Source organism: Eulemur rufifrons, chromosome 6 (genome assembly GCF_041146395.1).
Source record: "Eulemur rufifrons isolate Redbay chromosome 6, OSU_ERuf_1, whole genome shotgun sequence".
Lineage (NCBI taxonomy): Eukaryota > Metazoa > Chordata > Mammalia > Primates > Lemuridae > Eulemur > Eulemur rufifrons.
In genome coordinates this window covers 17,019,255-17,042,166 of record NC_090988.1, presented here as the reverse complement: position 1 = coordinate 17,042,166, position 22,912 = coordinate 17,019,255, and the positions used below count along the sequence as shown (strand labels likewise).

At 43.1% G+C, this 22,912-nt stretch overlaps 1 protein-coding gene across 7 annotated transcripts in view; it reads left to right on the top strand.

The window, feature by feature from the left end:
- Positions 1-10,642: 10,642 nt before the first annotated feature.
- KMT2A (lysine methyltransferase 2A) overlaps positions 10,643-22,912 on the top strand; it is an 81,869-nt gene continuing 69,599 nt past the window's right edge. For 2 of the 7 annotated variants that reach the window (XM_069470840.1, XM_069470837.1), the window contains exons 1-2: positions 10,664-11,095; positions 13,182-13,280. In XM_069470840.1, coding sequence (XP_069326941.1) covers positions 10,664-11,095; positions 13,182-13,280 — 531 coding nt within the window. Of the gene's footprint in view, positions 11,096-13,181; positions 13,281-22,912 lie in introns of all 7 variants that reach the window. The other 5 variants (XM_069470844.1, XM_069470841.1, XM_069470843.1 and 2 more) reach the window with 3 other exon arrangements.

The window sequence follows — 22,912 nt, the reverse complement described above, 5'->3', positions numbered from 1 at the left end:
ATTTGTATTTTAGGAAGGTCAATATTTTACCAGGATAAGATTGGAAACTATTGAAGTAATCCTGAAGAGAAATGGGAAATTGGGAGTGTATGGTGGTGTGATTAGAAGAGGGAATATAGAAAGAGGAAAACTTCAGAGTAAAAAAGAACTTAGTTTAAGAACATACAAATGAAGATGCTTAACAAATTGTTGGTTACATGTGTCTGAAATTCAAAAGTGTGGTTATTGCTGGAGATGCAAATTTGGGGGTCATAAGCACCTTGCATAAGGTGAGATTGCTTAGGAAAAGCAGGCAAACTTCACCAGGGAAAGGCAGGTATTTTTGTAGGTTTTATTTATTACTGTATCCCCAGCATCTAGAGCTGTGCCTAGCATGTAGTAAGCATTCAGTATTTGAATAAGTGAATGAAATAATGAAAAGTGAGGACTAAGAACATGACTGAGAAACACCAACATTTAGAGATGGACACAAGAAAAGAAATCAATGAAGGGTTTGATATGGAAAGGTTAGAGAGATAGGAGGAAAAGCAGGAGAGAGTGAGGTCACAGAAACCAAGGGAGGAGAGCTTCTAGAAGATCAACAATGCTGCAAAAAGGCCAAGTACAATAACAAAAAATTATCCATTAGTTTTGTCAAACACAAAGTGTTTTGTGTTTTAGTGACAGTAGTTTCATTGTGGGTGGCAGTCAGATGATAGTGACTTGAAGAGTATATGGAAGATGGTCTGTAATCCTAGCACTCTGGGAGGCTGAGGTGGGAGGATCACTTGAGGTCAGGAGTTTGAGACCAGCCTGAGCAAGAGCAAGACCCCATCTCTACTAAAAATAGAAAAAATTAGCCAGTCAACTAAAAATAGAAACAACAATAACAAAAAATTAGCTGGGTGTGGTGGCTGGCGCCTGTAGTCCCAGCTACTTGGGAGGCTGAGGCAGGAAGATCACTTGAGCCCAGGAGTTTGAAGTTACTGTGAGCTAGGCTGGCGCGACAGCACTCACTCTAGCCCGTGCAACAAAGCAAGACTGTCTCAAAAAAATAAAAATAAGAGTATATGGAAGATGGCAAGGAAGTGGAGGCTGTGAATGTAGATGCCTCTTTTCAGAAACTTGCCTGCATCTGTATTAAGCAATTTTTCTTTCTCTTTTCATTGGTCCTTCCTTCAAGCTGTAGATAGGCTCAAGTCTCCCCATATTTAAATTCTGAAAAGCTTTCCCTTCATTCTCAAGCTACTGACTTATCTTTCATTATTCTCCATTTGTGAACAGAAGTGAGTGCATTTTGAATCTTCTTTCTTCTATTGGTTATCCTAACTTTTCCCGTTTATTTTCTGACCTAGGCAGCCTGGTAATGTATCACTCTAACATCAATTTATATATCTAATTCACTTCATTTACTTATCCATTCATCCTTGCCTCCTCTCTTTCTCTCACACCCTACATTCAATACTAATCTAATACTAATTTAATTTAATCAGCAAATCCTTCCTCTATCTTCAAAACACATTGTGAATCTGACAATTTCTCACCTCCACTCTACCACCCAAGACCAAGACACCATCATCTCTCATCTGGACCACTGGAGTGACCTTCTGACTGGTCTCCTCACTTTCACCTTTGCCTTTCTAGTTTCTATTCTTAAGCCAGCAGCTAGAATGATCCTTTCAAATATTGTCGTATTTTGTTAGTCTTCTATTCAGAACCTTCCAATGGCTTCTCATCTCGTTTTAAGTCCTTGTATGATCTGAAACCACACCCCCCATACCTAGCTCCCCTCGTTTCCTTCCAAATATTCCTTTCATTCACTTACTACAGCTGCACTGGCCTCGTTGTTCCCCAAACACAGTCCACCTCGGGACTTCTGCATGTGCTGGTTAATGCTTAGAACACTTTTTCCTCAGACATCATTGGGATTATTTTCTCATTTCCTCCAATGCTCCATTCAAATATCCCCTTAACTCAAAGCCTGGAAATCCTTTATAAACCCTTGGACCTCAGCCTCTCCCAGCTCTCTGCTCTCTTTATCCTGCTTTCATAGCACTCATCACCACCTGACTTATTCTAATTATTTATTTGTTGTCTGTTTCCCTTCTCTAGACGGTGAGCACCTACAAAGAGCACCTACCAAGAGCACCTCGCCTGGAGGGGCAGAGATAAAGATAGCCAAGGAACTATTCCTGCCCTTGAGGAACCCACACTTTAGTGAGTCATTTAACCTAACAAGTAATTAGAATGGAAATACTCAAAGCAGTTGGACACAAGAGTCTGAGGCTCTGGGGAATGGTGTGGTTTGGGCGGCAGTTATGGCACTGTTTAGCCTGGGTAGTAGTTAAAATCATGAGTTCACTCTACGAGAATGTGAGAAATGAGAAGCACTCAGGAGACACCAGTGTTTAAGAAGTGAAGGACAGAGAAAGGAGGCTGAGAAGGAATAATCAAAGAGGCGAAGAAGAGCTGGATGAGTGGGGCCCCCAGTGGCAGAGCTACTAGATTGTCTTTACAGAATACTAGCAATCCTCAAAGCAGTGGACATTGGCTAACAATTTCCTACATGTCAATTAGTGTTCTAAGCATGTTCCATATAGTCACACGTTAATTCTCACAACAACCCAGGGAGTTAGGCTCTAGTATAACCCCATTGTACAGATGAGGAAACTGATTTACTAGCCCAAGTCCACACACCTACTAAGAAATAAAGATGTGAACCCAAGCAGTTTGAACTTGCACTTTTAATCACTACGTTATTATCCATAAGACAATATTATGCCACCTATCTGTGTGCTTTTTCATATTTAACACCTACTAAGGGTCATGTACTGTTCTAGGTGCTTGTGTATAGAGCAGTGAAGGAAAGTCCCTCCTTCATGGAGCTTATCTCCTTGTGGGGGAAACTGATATTAAACAAATAATCAAAGTCATGGTAATAAGTGCTGGGAAGAAAAATGAAGTAGCATAAGGTATCATGAATTATGGGTGGTGGCCTCTGAGGTGACATTTAAGCAGAGATCTGAAGGAAATGAGAGAGTGAGCCAAGAGGATATCTGGAGGAAGAACATTCCAGGCAGAGGGAACAGCAAGTGCAAAAGCCTTAAGGTATAAATGTGCCTGGTATGTTCCAGGAACTGCAAGAAGTTCAAAACAGTAAGAATATGATGAACTAGGGAGAGAGAGGCAGAAGATAAGGTCAGAAAGATACGGAAAGGTTTGCAGGACATATTGTTAAATGAAAAAGGTTGAGAGACCAAGCATGGTAGTTTGTGTGGTATAATCACATTGATTAAAAAGATACAAGTGTGTGTGTGTGTGTGTGTGTGTGTGTATAAACATACATACACATATACACATGTATGTATACATATACATGTATATACATATATATGTATGTGCAGACATATGTACATACTTGTTTATATTCTGAAATATCAGACAACAAATTTAACAGTGATTACTTTTTGGGAGTTAGACTATAGTTGGAGGGAAAGAAGGGATATTTAGACTTTTTTATCTTATATTCTTCCATAATATTAAACTTTTTACCTTGTATATCTTACGTTTATAATAACCAACAATTAGTTTAAAAAATCAACTCTACCATGTGTTAAGGGGCTCCAGCTAAGCCCCCTGCAGCTCCTTATGCAGCCGAGCCCCCTGAAAAAGTTGCTTCCACTTGCTCTTCTTTGCCTTGTCGATTTCCTCCTTAACCAAATACAACCTGACTTTAGACTTCACCTTTCTCCTTCAACTGCTCTTACTGAGAATTCCTGTAACTTCCCTCTGACTACAAGGAACACTCTTCAGTCTTTTTTTTTTTTTTTGAGACAGAGTCTTGCTCTATTGCCTGGACTAGAGTGCAGTGGCGCATCAGCCTAGCTCACAGCAACCTCAAACTCCTGGGCTCAAGCAATCCTCCTGCCTCAGCCTCTCGAGTAGCTGGGACTACAGGCACATGCCACCATGGCCAGCTAATTTTTCTATTTTTAGTAGAGACGGGGTCTCACTTTTGCTCAGGCTGGTCTTGACTCCTGGCCTCAAGCGATCCTCCTGCCTGCCTCAGCCTCTCAGAGTGCTAGGATCACAGGTGTGAGCCACTGTGCTAGCTCAGCTAGTCCTTTTGTTTCTTGACCTCTCTGCTACTTTTGATGTTGTTTACAGCTCCTCTGAAACTCTTTCTCCTTTGGATTTCCTCTTGTCCCTTTTACCTCACTCAGTGTTCTTTCTCGTTTTCCTTTCGTTGGCTGCTTTTTGTTAGCCTATTCCACAGACTTGGGTTTCTTCTAGTTCTGTTTTTGACACCTTTGCTTCTGTGTGTGACACATACCCTTTTATGTGGTCGCATCCATACCCATGATTTCAACTATCATGTCTATGCTTCCAAGTCCCAGGTCTATATTTTTAGCCTTTTTTCCTGAGCCAATTTATCCAACTGCCTATTAGACAGTTCCACCTGCAGATCTCACAGGCATCTCAAACCCAACTGTTCCAAAACTAAACTCATCATCTCTAAGCAAAAACATCTACTTCCTCTTGTTCTCCTTAACTTATTAATAGTTGGCCGTATCACCATCTGCCCTATCGTCCCCCATCAGCAACCTGAGAAAAGTCCCTCTTTATCCCCTGTATCTAAATGGACACCAAAAGTCATTCTATGTGCTAAATATCTCTGCAATCTGTTCTCATTCTTACATCTTCACTCCTGCTGCACTAATTAACCATGATCTGGACTACTGCATATGCATATATGTGTCTGAAAACCTGGAAAGAGGTCAGAAATATCCTAACTGCATTTTCTGCTTCTAGTTTCACCACCAGCCTACCTTCTTACATCCAGCTGCCACATAGATGTGGCACAGATTCTGTCAGTCCCTGCTTGAAAGCTTTCGATTTTTCCCTTATCTTTACAGGATAAAATTTAAACTCCTTAATATGATCTGGCCAGTCATCTCTTTTTTCTTCTTTTTGAGATAGGGTCTTACTCTGTCAACTGGGCTAGAGTCTCACTCTGTCATCTGGACTAGAGTGCAGTGTTGTTACAACCTCTCTACAGCCTCAAACTCCTGGGCTCAAGTGATTCTCCCACCTCCTGAGTATCTGGGACTACTGGTGCGTGCCACCATACCCAGCTAATTTGTTTTTTATTTTTTGTAGACACAGGGTCTCACTGTGTTGCCTAGGCTGGTCTTGAACTCCTAGCCTCAAGCAGTCCTCCTGCCTGGGCTTCCCAAAGTGCTAGGACTACAGGCAGGCATGAGCCACAGCACCCAGCCAGCCAGTCATCTTCTGACACTTTCCCACAGGTTCCTTATGTTTAAATAACAATGAAGTACTCTTTGTTTCTCAAAAACCCCATGCCTTTTCATGTTTCTGTGAAAGTTTTATGACATAGCACCTTTGTATCTCCAGCTCTAACATGATACCTGGTACAAAGTAAGTGCCCAGCAAATGCTTCTTGAATAAATAAAAGGACAGTATATCAGAAAGCACAGAGGTTGAGTTTAAGGATACCATTCAGAAGACTACTATGAGAGTACAATTTAGAGGTAACTAGGAAGAGAGGAAAAGAAAATGTTTCAGTGCAACATTTCCTTCAAGATTCTACAAGATGGCCGGGCGCAGTGGCTCACGCCTGTAATCCTAGCACTCTGGGAGGCTGAGGCGGGTGGATCGCTCAAAGTCAGGAGTTCGAGACCAGCCTGAGCAAGAGCGAGACCCCCGTCTCTACTAAAAAAATAAGGAAAAATATATATATATTTTTCTACTAAAAAAATAGAAAGAAATTATCTGGCTAACTAAAATACACATAGAAAAAATTAGCCGGGCATGGTGGCACATGCCTGTAGTCCCAGCTACTCGGGAGGCTGAGGCAGGAGGATTGCTTGAGCCCAGGAGTTTGAGGTTGCTGTGAGCTAGGCTGATGCCACGGCACTCACTCTAGCCCAGGCAACAAAGTGAGACTCTGTCTCAAAAAAAAAAAAAAAAAAGATTCTACAAGGTGAAGCAATTGTAATCAAACGATTATTACTACTATCATTTTTTCTCTCTGAAAAATATGAGTTTTGGCCATTGGTACAATTTCAAATGGAGACAGTTTAAGTGATTTTAAATAAAATGTTTTAGAAACAAAACAAAACAAAAAACTCAGCCCAGCACATGTGACTGCCAAAATCCTCTGACAAAACAAGAACCCTTGGGTATGCATCCCAAGGTCCAAGAGTGTAGCTAGGAAGGGTCACTTATTCGGCAAACATTAATTGGGCTGGTGTAGACACTGCTTGGCATAGGGGCTACAAAGATGAGTAATACATGATTCCTGTCCTCAAAGAGCTCCTGGCCCAAAAATCATCTAGCCCGTGCCTTTGGAAGAACTATATGAAATCCTTTATAGAAAGGATATCTCTGCTAGGATTGGTATTTATGCTAGGATCAGTAAAGTCCTTTTAATCATAGGGATAGCTATACCAAATTCTTCTAAAGTTTAGAAACAGAAACTAATGGATTCAGGGCAAAATGCAACCATCACTTCCTTAATGCAAGAGTGCCTTTGTGGAAGAGGAATGGACTTGGCCTTCCTTCCCCCAAAAAAAGCAGCACCTAAGGATTCTGAATAGTCCTCTCCTCAGTGATAATCAAGCCTTTCTTTGGGTAAGTGACTCAGCCACCATTCTTATCTTAGTTCGAGGACCTTTGGGACTACTAATGCGATGTGTCCATTTGGGGCCCCATTGAGAAAGAAAATTGCTAATTTCAGAGGGGTATTCTCACCAATGATTAAGGAAATCCCTGCGGTGGGGAGGAAATGTTTCTATCTGAATCAGAGAGAAGACACTTAGATTTTCATTCAGTCTTCATAATAATCTTGTGAAGTTGCTACTAATATCCTTATTTTTGCAAATTAGAAAACCAAGGCACAATGAGGCTAGGTGCCTGGTTCAAGATCATACAGCTAAAATTATTGGACCTGCAAATCAATCCCAGGTTTGTGACTCCGAGTCCTGTTAATTCCACCACAATATTGGTTTGCCATGAGAAATCTTTCCAGGGGAAGGGAAAAGCAAGTGAGTATCTAGAGGTCCCTTTAAACCAGAAGTAACTCATGAGTTTGCAGAAATAGGCAAAATTTGGGGTTCCCTTCTTAAAAGTTTCCTTCTGTCATTTAGAAAAAAATTTAAAATATGTGCATTTTTATTAGGTTGGCAAAGATCAAGATTAAACAAATTCTTTTTGGAAGGGTGTGGAAAATAAGGCACTTTTAAACATTGCTGGTAGGAATATGAATTAGTATAACTTTTACTGGGGACAATTTGGCAATATCTATCAAATTTACAAATGTCCATATCTTTTGACTAAGCAATTGCATTTCTAAAAATCTATACTACAGATGTATTTGCACATTTGCAAAATAACATATGTCCAAGGTTATGTACTATAGCATTGTTTGAAATACAATAGATTGAAAACAACTTAAGTGCTCACCAATGGAGAACGGATTAAATAAAGGTATATCTATTCCATATCACCCCAAGAATAGGAAACTGTCTGATAGTAATGATTTCCAAGATATATTAAGTGAAATAAGAAAGATCCAGGAAATGAGTTTGATATGCTTTCATTTATGGAAAAACTTCTATATGTAAATGCTTTTGTAGGCATAGACTATTTCTGGAAGAATATACAACAGATAATAGTTACCCCTACTAAAGGGTAGGATATAACTGGGGCTGGGGGGAGGGTGGTTCAGAACAAAAGTGGAGTGAGGACTTTAATTCCTTTATATTTTTAATGATATGAATGTATTCGGTATTCAAGAAAAATAAGTTGAATTAAAATTTAAAATCCAAAATAAAGAAGTAATAGAAATCATCCAGGGGGAGGGGGAGGGGGATGGGCAGAAACCTACCTAACCGGTAAAATGAATACTATCTGGGTGACAAGAAACTCCTACAACCATGACTCAAGCATTATAAAAGCAATTCATATAACCAAAATTATTTGTACCCCATAATACTTTGAAATAAAAATAAATAAAACGCATGCAGTTTAAGGTACCTTATGAGTAAGACATAGAATGTCTTTTATGATCAGCGGTATGGTTAATGAATATTGGTGTTTTGATCCTGCTACTTACCAGCTGTATTGCCTTGGACGTTACTCTAAGCCTTAGTTTTCCCAGCTGTAAAATCAGAATTACGCCATAGGACTGAAGAAAACTGAATGTACATAAAGTACTTAGGCTCACAGAAGGCACTCAATAAATGTTAAGTTATTGTTAATATTTTTGCCCTAAAAGCTCCAATAATAAACCAAATTCTGATTTGCTCTGGCTCCTTTTGGACTAGTCTGGAGGCAAAGAGACACTAGATGATTTTGCGAGTTTTTCTACCCAGAGGCTTGAGTCTGGGGACTCCACACTGATCTTCAAAGACATTCTTCCTTCTTGCTGCTGCCACCCAACCTGCTACCACCTGTGTTAAATGAAGTGTGCTTGAAGTGAGGTTACACAGAACCCACCGGTTTATGTTTTCTCAAGGGTGGAAGGCGGGAAGAAATCCTGTTGACACAGTTATATAAAGCCTGTCACTCAGTCCCCTGCCTATTACCTCTGCAGACCGTTATGCATATTAAAGAAGGGGGGGCGGCAAATACAAAAGAAAAATAAGCGAGAGAGAGTGAGAGAGGGAACAAATCAGGATGCTTGAGGGAATCCACGTGGTCGCCAATCTGTAACTGATCAGCTATACTGAAGCAAAAACCCCAGCGCCCAACGCTAAATATATTGCAATGGAGAAACCGTCCACAATGGGGTGTCTATGCACTTAGCAGAGCCTTGGGGCTGCAGTTTAAGATCCTCCTGCTACTCCCACCCTTTTTGCATCTAGTAAACCACGCGATATAACAACGGAATCTGGTTGTGTGAGTGTGCGCTTTGCAAACCATCTGGGCCCCAGCCTGCGCGGTTGGAACGATGATCGATCCGGGACGAGTTGGGGGAGTTGAGGCTTGCCTATGTTTCCTCCCTTTCTCTGGTTTTCTCCAGCCCCCATCCTATCATTCACGTTGCACAAATGTTTTGTCAGTGGAGGGACGTAGGTTTTCAGCACCAGGAGCCTGTGGACCTTCTCTGGAGGCGTGTAGTGCACCCTCCAGAGAGCCGCAGCTTAGTGCAACCTGCTCACCGCGACCCTCCCCCTCCTTCCCAAATTCGCAGCCCCAGGCTGTAATATTTCATGCAGTGCTCTGTACCGGTGCGGGAGTCCAGGAAGGCTGCGTGACCTTCCAGCGAACTCCACCTCGGCTGGGGGATGGAGGCTGCCCCAAGGCCTGCGGGCTGTATCGATCCCCCCGAGCCTCAGCCAACGCAAGTTCTCCCGGCACAAACCCCTCCCTCCTGTCTTGGCTTTCCCAGCCTAGCAGGCTTCTAATGCCTTGCTAGAGGCGCCCTTCCCTCTTTCCTGCAATAAAGTAAACCCGGTGGATATTCATCCCCCGCCTTAACCCTCCTCATTCTTTCCCCCTCCCCCCTCAGCGTACTAACCCCGCGCACAGAGCTCGCCGCCGGCGGGCCCCTTCCACCCAGTGTATCATAATGCCCAACGCTCTCCTCCTCCCCCTCTCTTAATCAGAAACGTGCTCGCGAGCCCCCCCTCCCTCGGCGTGCATACATTAGGGTCTGCTTTGCATGCAGCGGCAGGCAGAGACCGGAGGAAGAAGGGGTGGGGGCGCTTTTGCCCGCCTCTTCCCTCCAGGCCCCGTTAGCCACCCAGCTTCAGCTTCGTTGTAACACCGCATAGTTAGCGGAGCACGCCGTGGCCCCGACGCCCGGGCTGGAGAAACACAACCCAACTCCGCAGAAGGGCACGAAAGCCAGACGAGTGCACAGTAGAGCGAGGAGGTGGCGGGAGACCTGCCACTTCGTGTGTGCATTTTGGAGAGAGTTCCAGCATGAAAATGGGAGGGGCTCCTTTTTATTTTTTAGAGCTCGTTCATTGAGGGCCTCTCTATTTTGCATATAGTAAACTGGGCAACGCTTCTGTTTTGCATGTAGTACAATAAGGGCTCTTTTATTCTAGAAGCGTTCGATACAGGCTAACCCGTCTCGTATCCGTGCCCCGAGGCGGGGGAGAAGGCACACTCCTCCCGGACTCAGCAGCCGCGTTATACTGGAAGCTGCTCTCCCGGGCGGTTCGATTCCCAGCGCGTCCCGGGAACGTGTGTAATCAGCCTCTCGGCTCTCAAGGCTGCAGGCGGCCCGGCTCCCTCCGCCTCCATCCTCCCAGTAGTCCTCGCCCCCTCCCCCTCTCCCCGGAACCCGCGCTCCGCTCCGGGCTCCTGGGCTTCCTTCCCCCCTCCTTTTCCCTAGCAATGCCGCTCCCGGAGGGCGGGGCATGCAGTTATCCAGGTTGCGGGGCGGGCAGGCGGGCAGGAGGCGGCGGCCCGGGCCTCTGGATGGAGTAGCAGCGCCCAGGCGACAGAGGCGTAGGCCTGAGGCTGGTATACAGATCGCGGGGCCGGCGGGCGCGGCCCGGCGCTCTGCATGGCGGCCGGCAGGGTGCAGGCGGCCGGGCGGCGCCGAGCGGGTTAGGCAGGTTCCCGGGCCCTCTGGCCCCCCCTTCCGCCTCCCCGCCCCCCTGTGTTGTCGCCTCTCCCTCTCGCTGCTTCACTTCACGGGGCGAACATGGCGCACAGCTGTCGGTGGCGCTTCCCCGCCCGACCCGGGACCACCGGGGGCGGCGGCGGCGGGGGGCGCCGGGGCCTAGGGGGCGCCCCGCGGCAACGCGTCCCGGCCCTGCTGCTTCCCCCCGGGCCCCCGGTCGGCGGTGGCGGCCCCGGGGCGCCCCCCTCCCCCCCGGCTGTGGCGGCCGCGGCGGCGGCGGCGGGAAGCAGCGGGGCTGGGGTTCCAGGGGGAGCGGCCGCCGCCTCAGCAGCCTCTTCGTCGTCCGCCTCGTCTTCGTCTTCGTCATCGTCCTCAGCCTCCTCAGGGCCGGCCCTGCTCCGGGTGGGCCCGGGCTTCGACGCGGCGCTGCAGGTCTCGGCCGCCATCGGCACCAACCTGCGCCGGTTCCGGGCCGTGTTTGGGGAGAGCGGCGGGGGAGGCGGCAGCGGAGAGGTAAGGGGGCGAGGAACCCCCAGGTCCGGGGTCTCGACCCTCTGTGGAACCCCCTCCCTTCCCCTATCCAGGATTGAGGAGCATCCCAATTCTGGGACCATCCTGGGGTCCCTGACCCTGGGCAAATGGCCCTTCCATCTTGGGACCCCCATACAGGGCTGCAGTCCCCTAGGCTCCCCCACCCCAGGGTTTGGACCCATCTGACTGAGGGCGTTTGCCTCCCACCCACTTCCCCCTGACCCTTCCCCAAATCCCTTGGCACAGACCCCCTCGCCGGGGTTTCCCATCCCGGGACTGAACCCCTCCTCCCTTTCACAGATTACCTCATCCGAGCAAGATTCCTCCCTCCCTCCCTCCTAGAGACCTGATCCCGCCACATCCCCGCCTCCCTCTCTGGGCAGATGTGTTACTCCTAGGACAGTTTTCCTCTCCGGCATCTCTCGGGTGATGGCCTCATCCAGGGCCACGTTGTTCTCCTGTCCCTTGGGGATCGATGTCCCTTCTAGCACCTTGCTTCTGAAAACCTGATGAACCCTCGCCCCATCCCCGGGCCAGGTCCCTGCACTGCCGGCCACTCCCCCTTCCTTCTCCTCCACCCCCTACCCCAAGCAGATAGATCCTCCCCCAGCCCGCCCTACCCCACTGGGGGAAATCTCCTTTCCTCTCCACCTTGCCTCCCCGCACCTCCTTTCCCTTCAAGATAACGGTGATCTCCTCCTACAGCAGTCTCTTCCCCCATCTTACAGGGCTACAGTTTCTAGCCTATTGGTAGCAGGGAATTACTGTACCTTCACTCCACCCTTTCCCTCCTTTAGAATGAAGGATTAGTGGCATCTTTGGGGGGGAAATAGTCCACTGTTCCCGAGGCTTTAGAGAAGAGCAGCTTTCCACCACTCCCCCTGGAGAGGAGGCAGGCTTTCCCCCCAGCTCTGAGGAAGGGGGCCCCTGTGAGGGGAGGTGTTTGTAGGGGGACTTGGGCAGCATCCTCCCAGGGGAAGCAGCTGCTCTCCTACCCCACCCACTGCGCCTGAGAGCACGCAGTCTCCAACCCAAGCTCCCTCCCGCCCTTCTTTTCTCGACATTTCATTATTGATCCACCTTTTCCTAGGCCAACCCTGGGGCTTGGAAAGGGTGGGGGAAGCCAGGTTGGGGTGAGGAGAGTAGATAAGGGACAGTTATACTTTAGTGTGGTGGCGGTGGTGGTTGCGGTGGTTGCTTTGGGTTGAGAGAAAGAGGAGGATTATAAAGCAAAGTTATTCCTTAGAAGAAGGGCTTAGGGTTCTCTCTCTTTTTCTTAAAGGGGATCCAAGGTGGATGAAGGGTCAGAACTTTGCCCCTTCTCCTCTAGTACTGGGGTGAGAACTGGGATGCTTTTATGAACATTATTCAGTCCCCTTCAGCAAAAAGGAAAGTTGCCCTGGGAAGGGAAGTTGAGTTCAGGTTCAGCCAGTGGCGTTGCGCATTTGTTTTCCATTGGATGCAGAAGGGGGAGTTTGAATGTAGGGGGGGAGAAGGGGATGGGGGATGCTAGGAGGAGGAAGAGCAGCTGCTTGGGGCTGAAGCGAAGGGGGGTAGGGGGTTGCTGTTCTGGAGTGCTCTTGATTGAAACAGAAAGGGAAAGATAACAACCAGCCGTTTCCTGCGTGCTCTGCCGTTGGTGCACACAAAATATCCTGGGCAAACCCCTTGTCCCCTATTGTGCCCCGCACCCCTTTAGATTTACGGAAAGATCCTGGGAAGAAGGGGAGGGAGGAGATCCCAGGGACCCCAACCCCTCCTTTCAAGGAGCTGGCATTTTTTAGTTGTTAGTCTTCCTGCCTCCTTTTTTTAATCGTTTCTAAGGCAGCCTGATCAGGAGACTGACAACAACCCGCCTTCTGACAGAGCAAGGAGGACATGATGGGGGCGTGTTCCTTGCTATGTAGCTAGCTGCAGCGTCCCCTTTCCCTGCCTCTCTCTGCTCTATCTCCACCTCCTTTTCCCAGCCTTCAGAAGGCAGCTGCAGTCAGCAGGGTTGTTTGAGACTATTTATTGGTTGCTGTAGATTATTATTTTTTTTTGAAAGGCCAATTCTGTATTTTTTAAGCTAACAACACAGATCCCATGTAGTTGGAGAACCAAAGGCCTCATACATGACAAAAAGACTGAACCGTTCAGGTTACTTGCATGGAGTTGGTGCTTAAATGTGAGTTGATTTTGCTTTTTTAAAAGATACAGCAGCAAAAAAAAAAAAAAAAAAAAAAAAATTACTGACATTTCATTTACCTGCTTATTTTCAAAATTGAGACTTGGTTATGTGTAGAATTTTAGCCCCATGTGTATTTGAGTATAATAAGAAAGTCTCTGTTAGGAGAAGTTAGTCTATTTTAAGGGGATCCTAAGAAGCACTTTTTCTTATTTAGCATGCTTATGTCTTTTATATTGAAGGACCAAATATTCACATTCCAAATGTTATCACATATTCAAAAGCAAAGTTTTATGCTGACAGCTTCCAATCGTAGCTTTTTAAGAGACTGGTTAGAAAGAGAGCCACCTGGATTCAGGGACCTAATGTCTGGGCACCAGAATATTTATCTTGTTGGTCTTTGATAAATTACCTTTAAAGTTTTAATCAGGTGCTAACATTTTCTTATCCACTGGCACTATGAGATGATTGTAAACTAGTGTTTTATTTTGCTTAACAGTAGTGTATAATATAAAGCTTGTTGAAGAATTAGAGTTATTTCAAATAAGATCATATTTATGAGGTTTTTTTTTTTCCTTTAAACTTTTGCCAGTAGTTGCTACTTCATTATGACAAGAGTGGTTGACTCCTTATATAAAACTTCAGTATTTTTTTCTGAGTTGGGCTTGAATGAGCTGTTGTTCCATGGGTAAACTTTTTATGTGGTAGATTGAGACAGTCTAGTATGACTTGATGGTATGCGTTGAGTACTGCTAAACCATAATGATGATGTCCTCTGACTTGGTAGTTTTCAGTGTAGAAGCCAAGCATTTTTTTTTTTTTAACATAGTCTTACGAATCAGTGATAAAGTTCCTAAAGGGAAATTTAGGGCTCACCCTGGGCTGACATAGAATTCTAAAGATTGCTTCTCAGGACTCACTCCCAGCTCAATGTCAAGTCTTGTCTGGATTCATGAAGAAATGGTTATATGACCCCAAATGATTCTAACTTTTTAAAATTCTGGTTTGCCTTAAGTGAATAATGACTATAACTTGCCTATAACAAAACCTAAGTTAATACTTCTAAAACTAGGTGACAGAACTTCCAGATCACTTTGCTGTTTGAACTCTGTTAGCTGTGGGAGACTTGTCTTTTACCTCCATTAGTTCCTAACCTATCTCTTTGGATAACAACTACATTTAAGAGTTCTTCATGACCAAATTCTGTCAGAATGGTATTATTTTTAAAAATACATAGGTGTTGCTGGTCTTTTATTTGGGATTTCTGAATGATCTTAGGAAGTAGAATTGAAGTTGTATTTTGTTAAGCACTTTAAGAAATCACAGAGGTCCATTTTTTGGCCTTTCCTCTCCCCTTCTCTCCGTAGTGTCAGTGTCCCAATTTTCTGAAGATTGTCTCAGGTAATGTTCATAGTACTATACTTTGCCTTATAAATAAACATAGTACAGCAGCATCCTCTCTGTTGACTAGAATTTGGGGTGTTTTAATATAAACTCCAGAAAGAGTTCATTTATCAGCAGCTAGTCTTTAATTTCATCATCCAGTACCTTCCGTACCATTTCACAAAATGTTAAAAGTAAAATTTCCATCCTGATCATAACATAGCAAATTTTAATTAGCTATAAATTGAAACTGAATTACAATGTTGGTGTGTATTTGAAATTGCAGTTTAGTTCATGTGAACCGAGGCAGGCTGTTGGGTTGGACTTGAAAAGATGGTAGTCCTGTGGCTGAAAGGCAGGTGGAGAGTGTCTGTGATTTTTTTTTTTTTTTTTAATGTTCATTGGGCATATGTACAGAGAGTAGGAGTTGCTCCTTCCATTGCCTTTATAGCTAATCCTAAAATTGGCAGAAGGAAAATGAAGCAGAGAACACAAGTGGAATGGAGTAGAATAAGCTTCAGAGTGGAAGTCTGTGGTCATGGGCTCTCATCTCACTCATCTCTGTCACTGACCGGTTACGAGACCTTGGGCAATTCATTTTTAACCTAAATTTCTGATCTGTAGAATGATGGACTAAATAGCTCATGATTCTTTCGTGCTCCAGTATTCTGATTCCTCTCCATTATATTAATTTTTTTGTCAGATCAGAATTTCTTATTCTGAGTTTATTACAAGAGTCAGCCTCAGTGAGCCTGTTTGGTAATTTTTTTTTTTTTTGAGACAGAGTCTCACTCTGTTGCCCAGGCTAGAGTGAGTGCTGTGGCGTCAGCCTAGCTCACAGCAACCTCAAACTCCTGAGCTCAAGCGATCCTACTGCCTCAGCCTCCCGAGTAGCTGGGACTACAGGCATGCGCCACCATGCCCGGCTAATTTTTTCTCTATATATTTTTAGCTGTCCATATAATTTGTTTCTATTTTTAGTAGAGATGGGGTCTCGCTCTTGCTCAGGCTGGTCTCGAACTCCTGAGCTCAAACGATCCGCCCACCTCGGCCTCCCAGAGTGCTAGGATTACAGGCGTGAGCCACCACGCCCGGCCTGTTTGGTAATTTTTAATATCAGATTGTTCATTTGCCCATTCAATTGGCATTATTATTAGGAGGATAAATTTCACTTTGGTGGGAAAGTTTTCATTGTGCAGAAAAAATATAAGGACTTTGATGAAGTTGACAAGTTTCACTTATAAAAAGAATAAGGATGGCCTGGTGCGGTGGCTCACGCCTGTAATCCTAGCACTCTGGGAGGCTGAGGCGGGTGGATCCTTTGAGCTCAGGAGTTCGAGACCAGCCTGAGCAAGAGCGAGACCCCGTCTCTACTAAAAAAAAAAAAAAAAATAGAAAGAAATTAGCTGGACAACTAAAAATATATAGAAAAAATTAGCCGGGCATGGTCGTGCATGCCTGTAGTCCCAGCCACTCGGGAGGCTGAGGCAGTAGGATTGCTTGAGCCCAGGAGTTTGAGGTTGCTGTGAGCTAGGCTGATGCCACGACACTCTAGCCCGGGCAACAGAGTGAGACTCTGTCTCAAAAAGCAAAACAAAAAAAAGAGTAAGGATAAAATTTTAAATGTAGTTCATAGACCTGTAGAACCCTAGGCATTATCTGGCGTATAGAGACCCTCTTATTTGCTAAAATTGTTTTCGTGTTTTCATTGTTGTGGATTCCTGACTATCCAAAAGAGAAGTTGTTTTCAGTCTATGTGGTATAGTCGTTTAGGTATGTGAGCTTTTAAATGAAAAGAAAAATCCAATACATCAATGTATTTATAAATCCAAAGTGATAGTACCTACTTTGCAGAAAGTGGTGGTTAGTACAGTCTGACATGAAGTACGTTGGTTTGTACTGAGCATTAGAAATGCAGTGTTTGGAACTTTTCTTCCTCTCACTGAAAACCATGTGACATGTCCCCATCTTTCCCTTCCATTTAATTATTTTAAGGCACATGGTCCTGGAGGAAATCAGCATTCACACAAGAGTGACTTATCTTTCTATTGGAAGTTGAGAGAAAATGGTCCCATCTTGACTTAATTCTCATCTCTTTGCTCACCTTGGAGCTGTCCTTCCATAGAGCAGCTGTGCAGACTCTATCAATTGCCTCCCTTTCCCTGTGGTTAGAGGGGGTGGCAGCAGTGCTTTGCTTGCTCAGAGGCATAACAGACTGCAGTGCCTCTCTCTTTTGGAAACTCGCTGTGTTTTAATTGTAGGTCTCCTAATTAAGATCTCTTTGTGCCTGCCCACATTCCACTAGTGTTGGCACAGAACTTCAGCTTCCTTCTAGCACTTAACTGAAGGCCTTCAATCGAGCCTTTTGTGAATATCTTGTCTCTTTCCATTCTTCCTCTGCCAAGGTGGAGAGCCCAGTGGCATAGACCTTTGAGAAAGGGGGAAGCTTTATGACTATCACTATTTTGGAAGGAATTTATTTCAGGATTGCTGGGATAGGACCTTCCTTTGTTTGCATATGTTATTTTCAGGGATTAAGAAAGGTTAAATTACTAATGAGTCTGGCATGACGTACCTACATTTTAATCAAATTCTTAACCCTGTAGGCACTATAGGAAAGAAAATGCTAAAGAGTTCACTCTTATAAAGTATTTGCTTGGATCTTTTCTAGACTGGTTTATGAAGCTTGGTGAATAAAATCTTATGGAGTAAATCACAGACTTGTGATTTTTGTGGGTGGTTGTGAAGACAATCAAGTGAAATTACTGATTGCTCCTCAAATTGTATCAGATTTTGAAACACAGACTTAATGAAAGTTAGCTTTGAGATTGGAATTAACTTTTTTGATTAGAAAAGACTTTAGGGCCCAGGTACACACTGACTCACACCTATAAATCTAGCACTTTGGGAGGCCAAGGTGGAAGGATCACTTGAAGCCAGGAGTTTAAGATTAGCCTGGGAAACATAGCTAGACACTCTCTACAAATAAAAAAATTTGGCCAGGCATGGTGGCTCACACCTGTAATCCTACTACTCTGGGAGGCTGAGGCGGGTGAATCACTTGAGGTCAGGAGTTTGAGACCAGCCTGAGCAAGAGCGGGACCCTGTCTCTACTAAAAATAGAAAAAATTAGCCAGGCATGTGGCAAGTGCCTATAGTCCCAGTTATTCCCAGTTATTTGGGGCTTGAGGCAGGAGTTTGAGGTTGCAGGTGAACTATGATGATGCCACTGCGCTCTAGCTGGGGCAACAGAGCCAGACTCTGTCTCAAAAAAATAAAAAATAAAAAAATTTTAAATTACCCATACCTAGTTACTTAGGAGGCTGAGGTGGGAGGATCACTTGAGCCCAGGAGTTTGAGGCTGCAGTGAGCTATGATGGGCCACTGCACTCCAGCCCGGGCGACAGAGTCAGACTCTATCTCTAAAAAAAAAAAAAGCTGACTTTAGGAGGTTCTAGAAATTGTTGTGCTGATTAAGAATAACCTTGTAGGCTCTAATATTTCTTGAGAAGTTCAGGAATTGACTAGGCTTCTAGAGTAGTTTCAGAACAAGATAGAATAAATTTTCTGGAAAAAGTAGTTTGACTTTAGTTTCCATTATCTTAGTGCTCAAAATATAGCATGTATTACCAGATCTGTGTGTAGCATGCTAGAGAAAATGCAGTCTTTTATTAAGAAAAAGGAATCTTAAATCCTTCACGTGGACCCAGATGGTTTCATTGATCACATCAGGATGAGGTAGGCAGACAAAGGGCTACTTTTGTTGTTATTGTCATTTCATTGGTTGTGAAGAAGGCCTAAAAGAAGGAAGTACAGGATCTTTTATGGCATGCATGAAATAAAGCTGGAGGCCTGTGCTCTTATACCTGAGTGGGTGGTTTTATGGCCTAATTCTCTAATTGCTGGCATTTATGACAGCGTGGATGCTACTGGCCCTGTGGCTGAGGTAGATTATGCTGCGGAATAGGGAGAGAAAGGGGTCCTTTTGTTAGCCTTTTCATTTTCCCCCACAATAAGGTCTCTGAGAAAGCCCTGAGGAAATACACAGACATTTAGACTGAGGGAATGACTTCCTGTAAAATGGTTCTTTATGTTTTTAAAAAGGATGAGCTGCTTTTCTTGACCTATCCAAAGAAATCCATACCACCACTGTTAAATATTTCAATGAGCTTTTTACCTTGTCAGGTTACACACCAGAGAAGCCAACCATGAGGCTGTCACTGCTGCTAACCGTTTGCTTCTAAAGACTAAGACAGTTAAAAGGAGAATTTTGTTGTCTGATTTGTAATTGTTGTGGATGATAAAAGTCCCCTTGTAGGATTAGTACAAAACTTCTTAGAGGCAAAACTTGGTTTAACTTTTTAGTTGTCGAATATACTACCCTTCTGAATTTTAGTTTTAAGGAAACAGTTAACAAGATGTAAGTGTATGAGTTAGTTGGCAGTTTTCTGTGCAGTGTATGAAAATTCCCCTTTCCTTGAAATGAGTACTTGTTTTTCTGTTTGACAAGTAGACTGAAGGGATTTCCCCACATATCTTACCTTTATTGCTACGGCAATACCTTGTGAGGTACCAGGGGTAGCATCTATTCCACTGGCATGCATTTCAGGAGTTGGAGTTTCTTCCTTATATAGTTTTTTATCTATTTTTTTGCATTTCTGGTTTTGTGTTTTGCTGGAATGTTTGGGTGTAGATGTTTTGATGTTTTTCAGCAGCAAAAGCTATGAACCTCTCTAACATTCAAACTGTTTGAGAAAGATCTAACCATTATTATCCATGCTTTACTGAAGCATTGTTGTTTCATTCTCATTTGATAGCATCAAAGTAATTGTGGCTTTCTGTCTTGAATTAGGAGAGTAATATTACTTGTAAGGAGTGTTTTTGGAGAAAATTCTTTTCATTAGGCTCTCCTTTGTACTCTCAGTTCTAAAGACTAGGGAGAAGTTAATCATATCTATAATAAATATATTATACCTAGAGAAATTAAAATTTATACATTAACTTCTGTCCATCCATGAGTACTGACTAATTTTTAGATCAAACGCATTGTCCCTAGATTACTGCGTTTAATTATAAGCAGTAAAACCTTGTGGATAACATCTCTTTAAGCTTAGTTAATGAGGAAATCCTTTTGTAATCTCTTTGGCTAGGATTTTTTATTTGTACATATATAAATACCTTTACAAAGGAGAGGGGGAATGTCATAATCTAATCTGTAATAGTGTGAGATAGTATAGCACAATAATTAAGAGTTGTTAAGATCATGGGCTTGGGTTCAAATCTTAGCTCCACCATTTATAAGCTGAATGACCTTGGAAAAGTTTGTTAACCTCTCCATGCCTCAGTTTCTTCATTTGTGAATTAGAAATGATCATCCTTTATAATATTGTGAGGCTTGATTGAGATCATGCTTGCAAAGCCCTTAGCACTTTGCCTGGTGCATAGGAAGCCCTAATTATTATTAGAACTGAGAAACTGAAAGAATTTGAGTGCAATGATCTTTTTTTTTTTCCAAGATAATTGGTTTTTATTACACTGAGATATACCTGTATATGTGTGCACACATACACCTATTTGAGTGCTATAAGTTCAACTTTAGGATTTTCTTGATTTTGATCTGGGTGTCAGGTTCATTTATAAACTACGTGGAACGAAAATGAAGGCCAGCTACCCCTCTTGGTAATAGTAGATACCATTGGTATCCAACTAAAACATAAAGAGATAAGGCAAAAAAGAGAACAAGACAGTAAATAGGCAGGTGGAATACCAAGGAACAAGGAATACGGTGCTTCTGTGAGTTCCATAATTATCGGGCCACGGCAGCTATGTTGGGGTTGCTGGTATTGGCCTCTGTAACTAGTGTTGCTGATCTTTTTATGAATATGAGCACTTGGTGATCCCTTAAAACAACTCTGAGGCTCCCCAGTGTTCTTGGCCCCCAAGTTCAGATCCATTAGTCTGTACTTGGTGACTATTTGACATTTGTTCTCAAGTTTCACCTGAGGGAGAATGAGTGCTGGTCTACAGAGATCAATGCAGTTAACAGTTTAATTATAGAAGAAATGCTAAGTTGTAGGTTATAAGTTCGGGGGGTTGGAACTTAACTTGAGAAATAAAAATAGCACACGTAGAATGGTCAAAACCAGATTAAAGCTTAAGAATAACTAGTAGAGGGTAGTATGATTTAGGAGGAGAAATACCAGCCCTGTTTTACCTCTCTTAAAAAAAAGGTTTGCTAACATGCTCAATACCCTGTCTTTACAGATGAAGAAACTGAGGCTCAGACAAGTTAAATAATTTTTTTAAAGTCATATGGCTAGTAAGTGGCAGAACTAGAATTTAAATCCAAACCTACATCTATTTGAAAGTTCATTCTTGCTCTGCACAGGGTGCTATCTTTGTCCTTTCTCTTCCCACTCCCATCTAATCAATTTCTGAGTCTCATGTTTTATGTTACTGTAGTGTTTCTTTAATCTGTCCCTGCTTTTCTGTTTCTACCATCCTAGTTTAAATTTCTATTACCTTTGCATGGATTGTTGTGGTAATCTCCTAACTGATTTCCCCGCCTTTTCTTTTCACCCTACACAGTGTTGCCAATGGTTTTCTTGAATACAGATCTGATTATGTTACTTTATTCCTACAAATCTTTGACTTCCCACTGAATATAAAATAAAATTTAAAATTCCTATCCCTTAATAAGCTACCTGGCCCACATGTATGTATTTTGAACCATGTCTTCTGAATGCACATTCTCACTTCTATGCTTCAACCACATTGGACTGCTCAACTATTGGGTGTTTTCCACATTCTTTGTGTATCTGCCTTTACACCTTTGCTAAAGCCTCCGCTTTGCCTTAAAGTCTTGCCCATTTTGACCTCTATCTCTGGCTTACTCATCTTCCATGGCTCAACTCAGATCCCCAGATCCTAACTCTGCCATGAAGCTTTCACAGATACTACTACTAGTTGAAACTCAACTTCTTTCTTGTTTTCTTATTACTTTATGACTTACCATTAAAGAACTTACCCCAAGATACCTTATGTTGTGATACTTTTGAATGTGTCTGTCTTTGTCCCATTAATTAGATTGTGACTCCCTTAAGGCATAGACATTTGAATTGAATATTTGATGTACATAAAGCTTTTAGGAATTCTTTGCAAGAACATACTTACATAAACTAGGAGAACTTGAACAAGACTAGCAGAATAATTTTGACTAACTTTTTAAAACTACTAAACTAAGTATGACAGAGGAAAGTGTAAGAGCCATCATAGGACATTTTTGTAAAGGTACTGATTGGGGTTTTGAAAGTATCCTAATGGGATGGTATTATCTTTTATGTAGATAATACTTAGCACTGATCATCCCCTTACTTGAGTGTTGTTTCCATTTCTAGGTTCCTCAACTTAAAAGGGATGAGGAGACCTTGGAGACGGTTCTGAGGAGACTCAAAAGATGATTATATGTCTGGAAGTCAGTCCTGTGAGGAAAGGTTGAGAGAATGAAAGGTTAAGAGGCAACTTAATAACTCTTCAAAATACATGAATGGATCCATTACTAGGAATGGTAACCAGCTGTTTTCCAGCTCCACTGGTACTAGAATAAGAGAAGTAGGTTTAAACTGAAGTAAGGGGTAGTTGTGTAAAGAACTTGTTGCTAATGATGGTTGTCATTGTAGAGATGGTAAAAAGATTACCAAAATAATTTTATCATCTTCTCTGGAGGTATATTTTTAAAGTACAGTATTGCCTGTGTTTGTATAAAATGACCTCTCAAGCTACCTTCTCCTTCTGTGAATTAATATATTCTTACTCAGCTCCTTCAGGACATGGATCATGTTTTATACTTTTTAATATTCCCCAAGGGGTCCTAGGGCCTCATCGCTCTCTAAGAAATATTTGATTTGAATTGTCAATTTATGGCAATAATTAATTTTTAGTAGTAAGCTTCCAGAGAAATGTCTTTATGAAATAATGATTTTGTAGTAGTTTCATAAGGAGAATAAAAATTTTCTAAGTGGAGCTAAGAGAGAAATCTTAAACATCAGAAGAAACCAGGGAAAACAGTAGGTGTGGTTTCAATATAGGAAACAAATAAGTATTTGTAGCTTTTATGTCCATTTTCAGTTGCAGTTTAAAGAGACATGCTTCAGAATATCCCTTGCTAAGGTTATCACTGCTGTGGATGTATTATAACAAGTGCTTGTAAATTGTTTCCAAACTAAGATAAGTTTGCTTCATGTGAATTA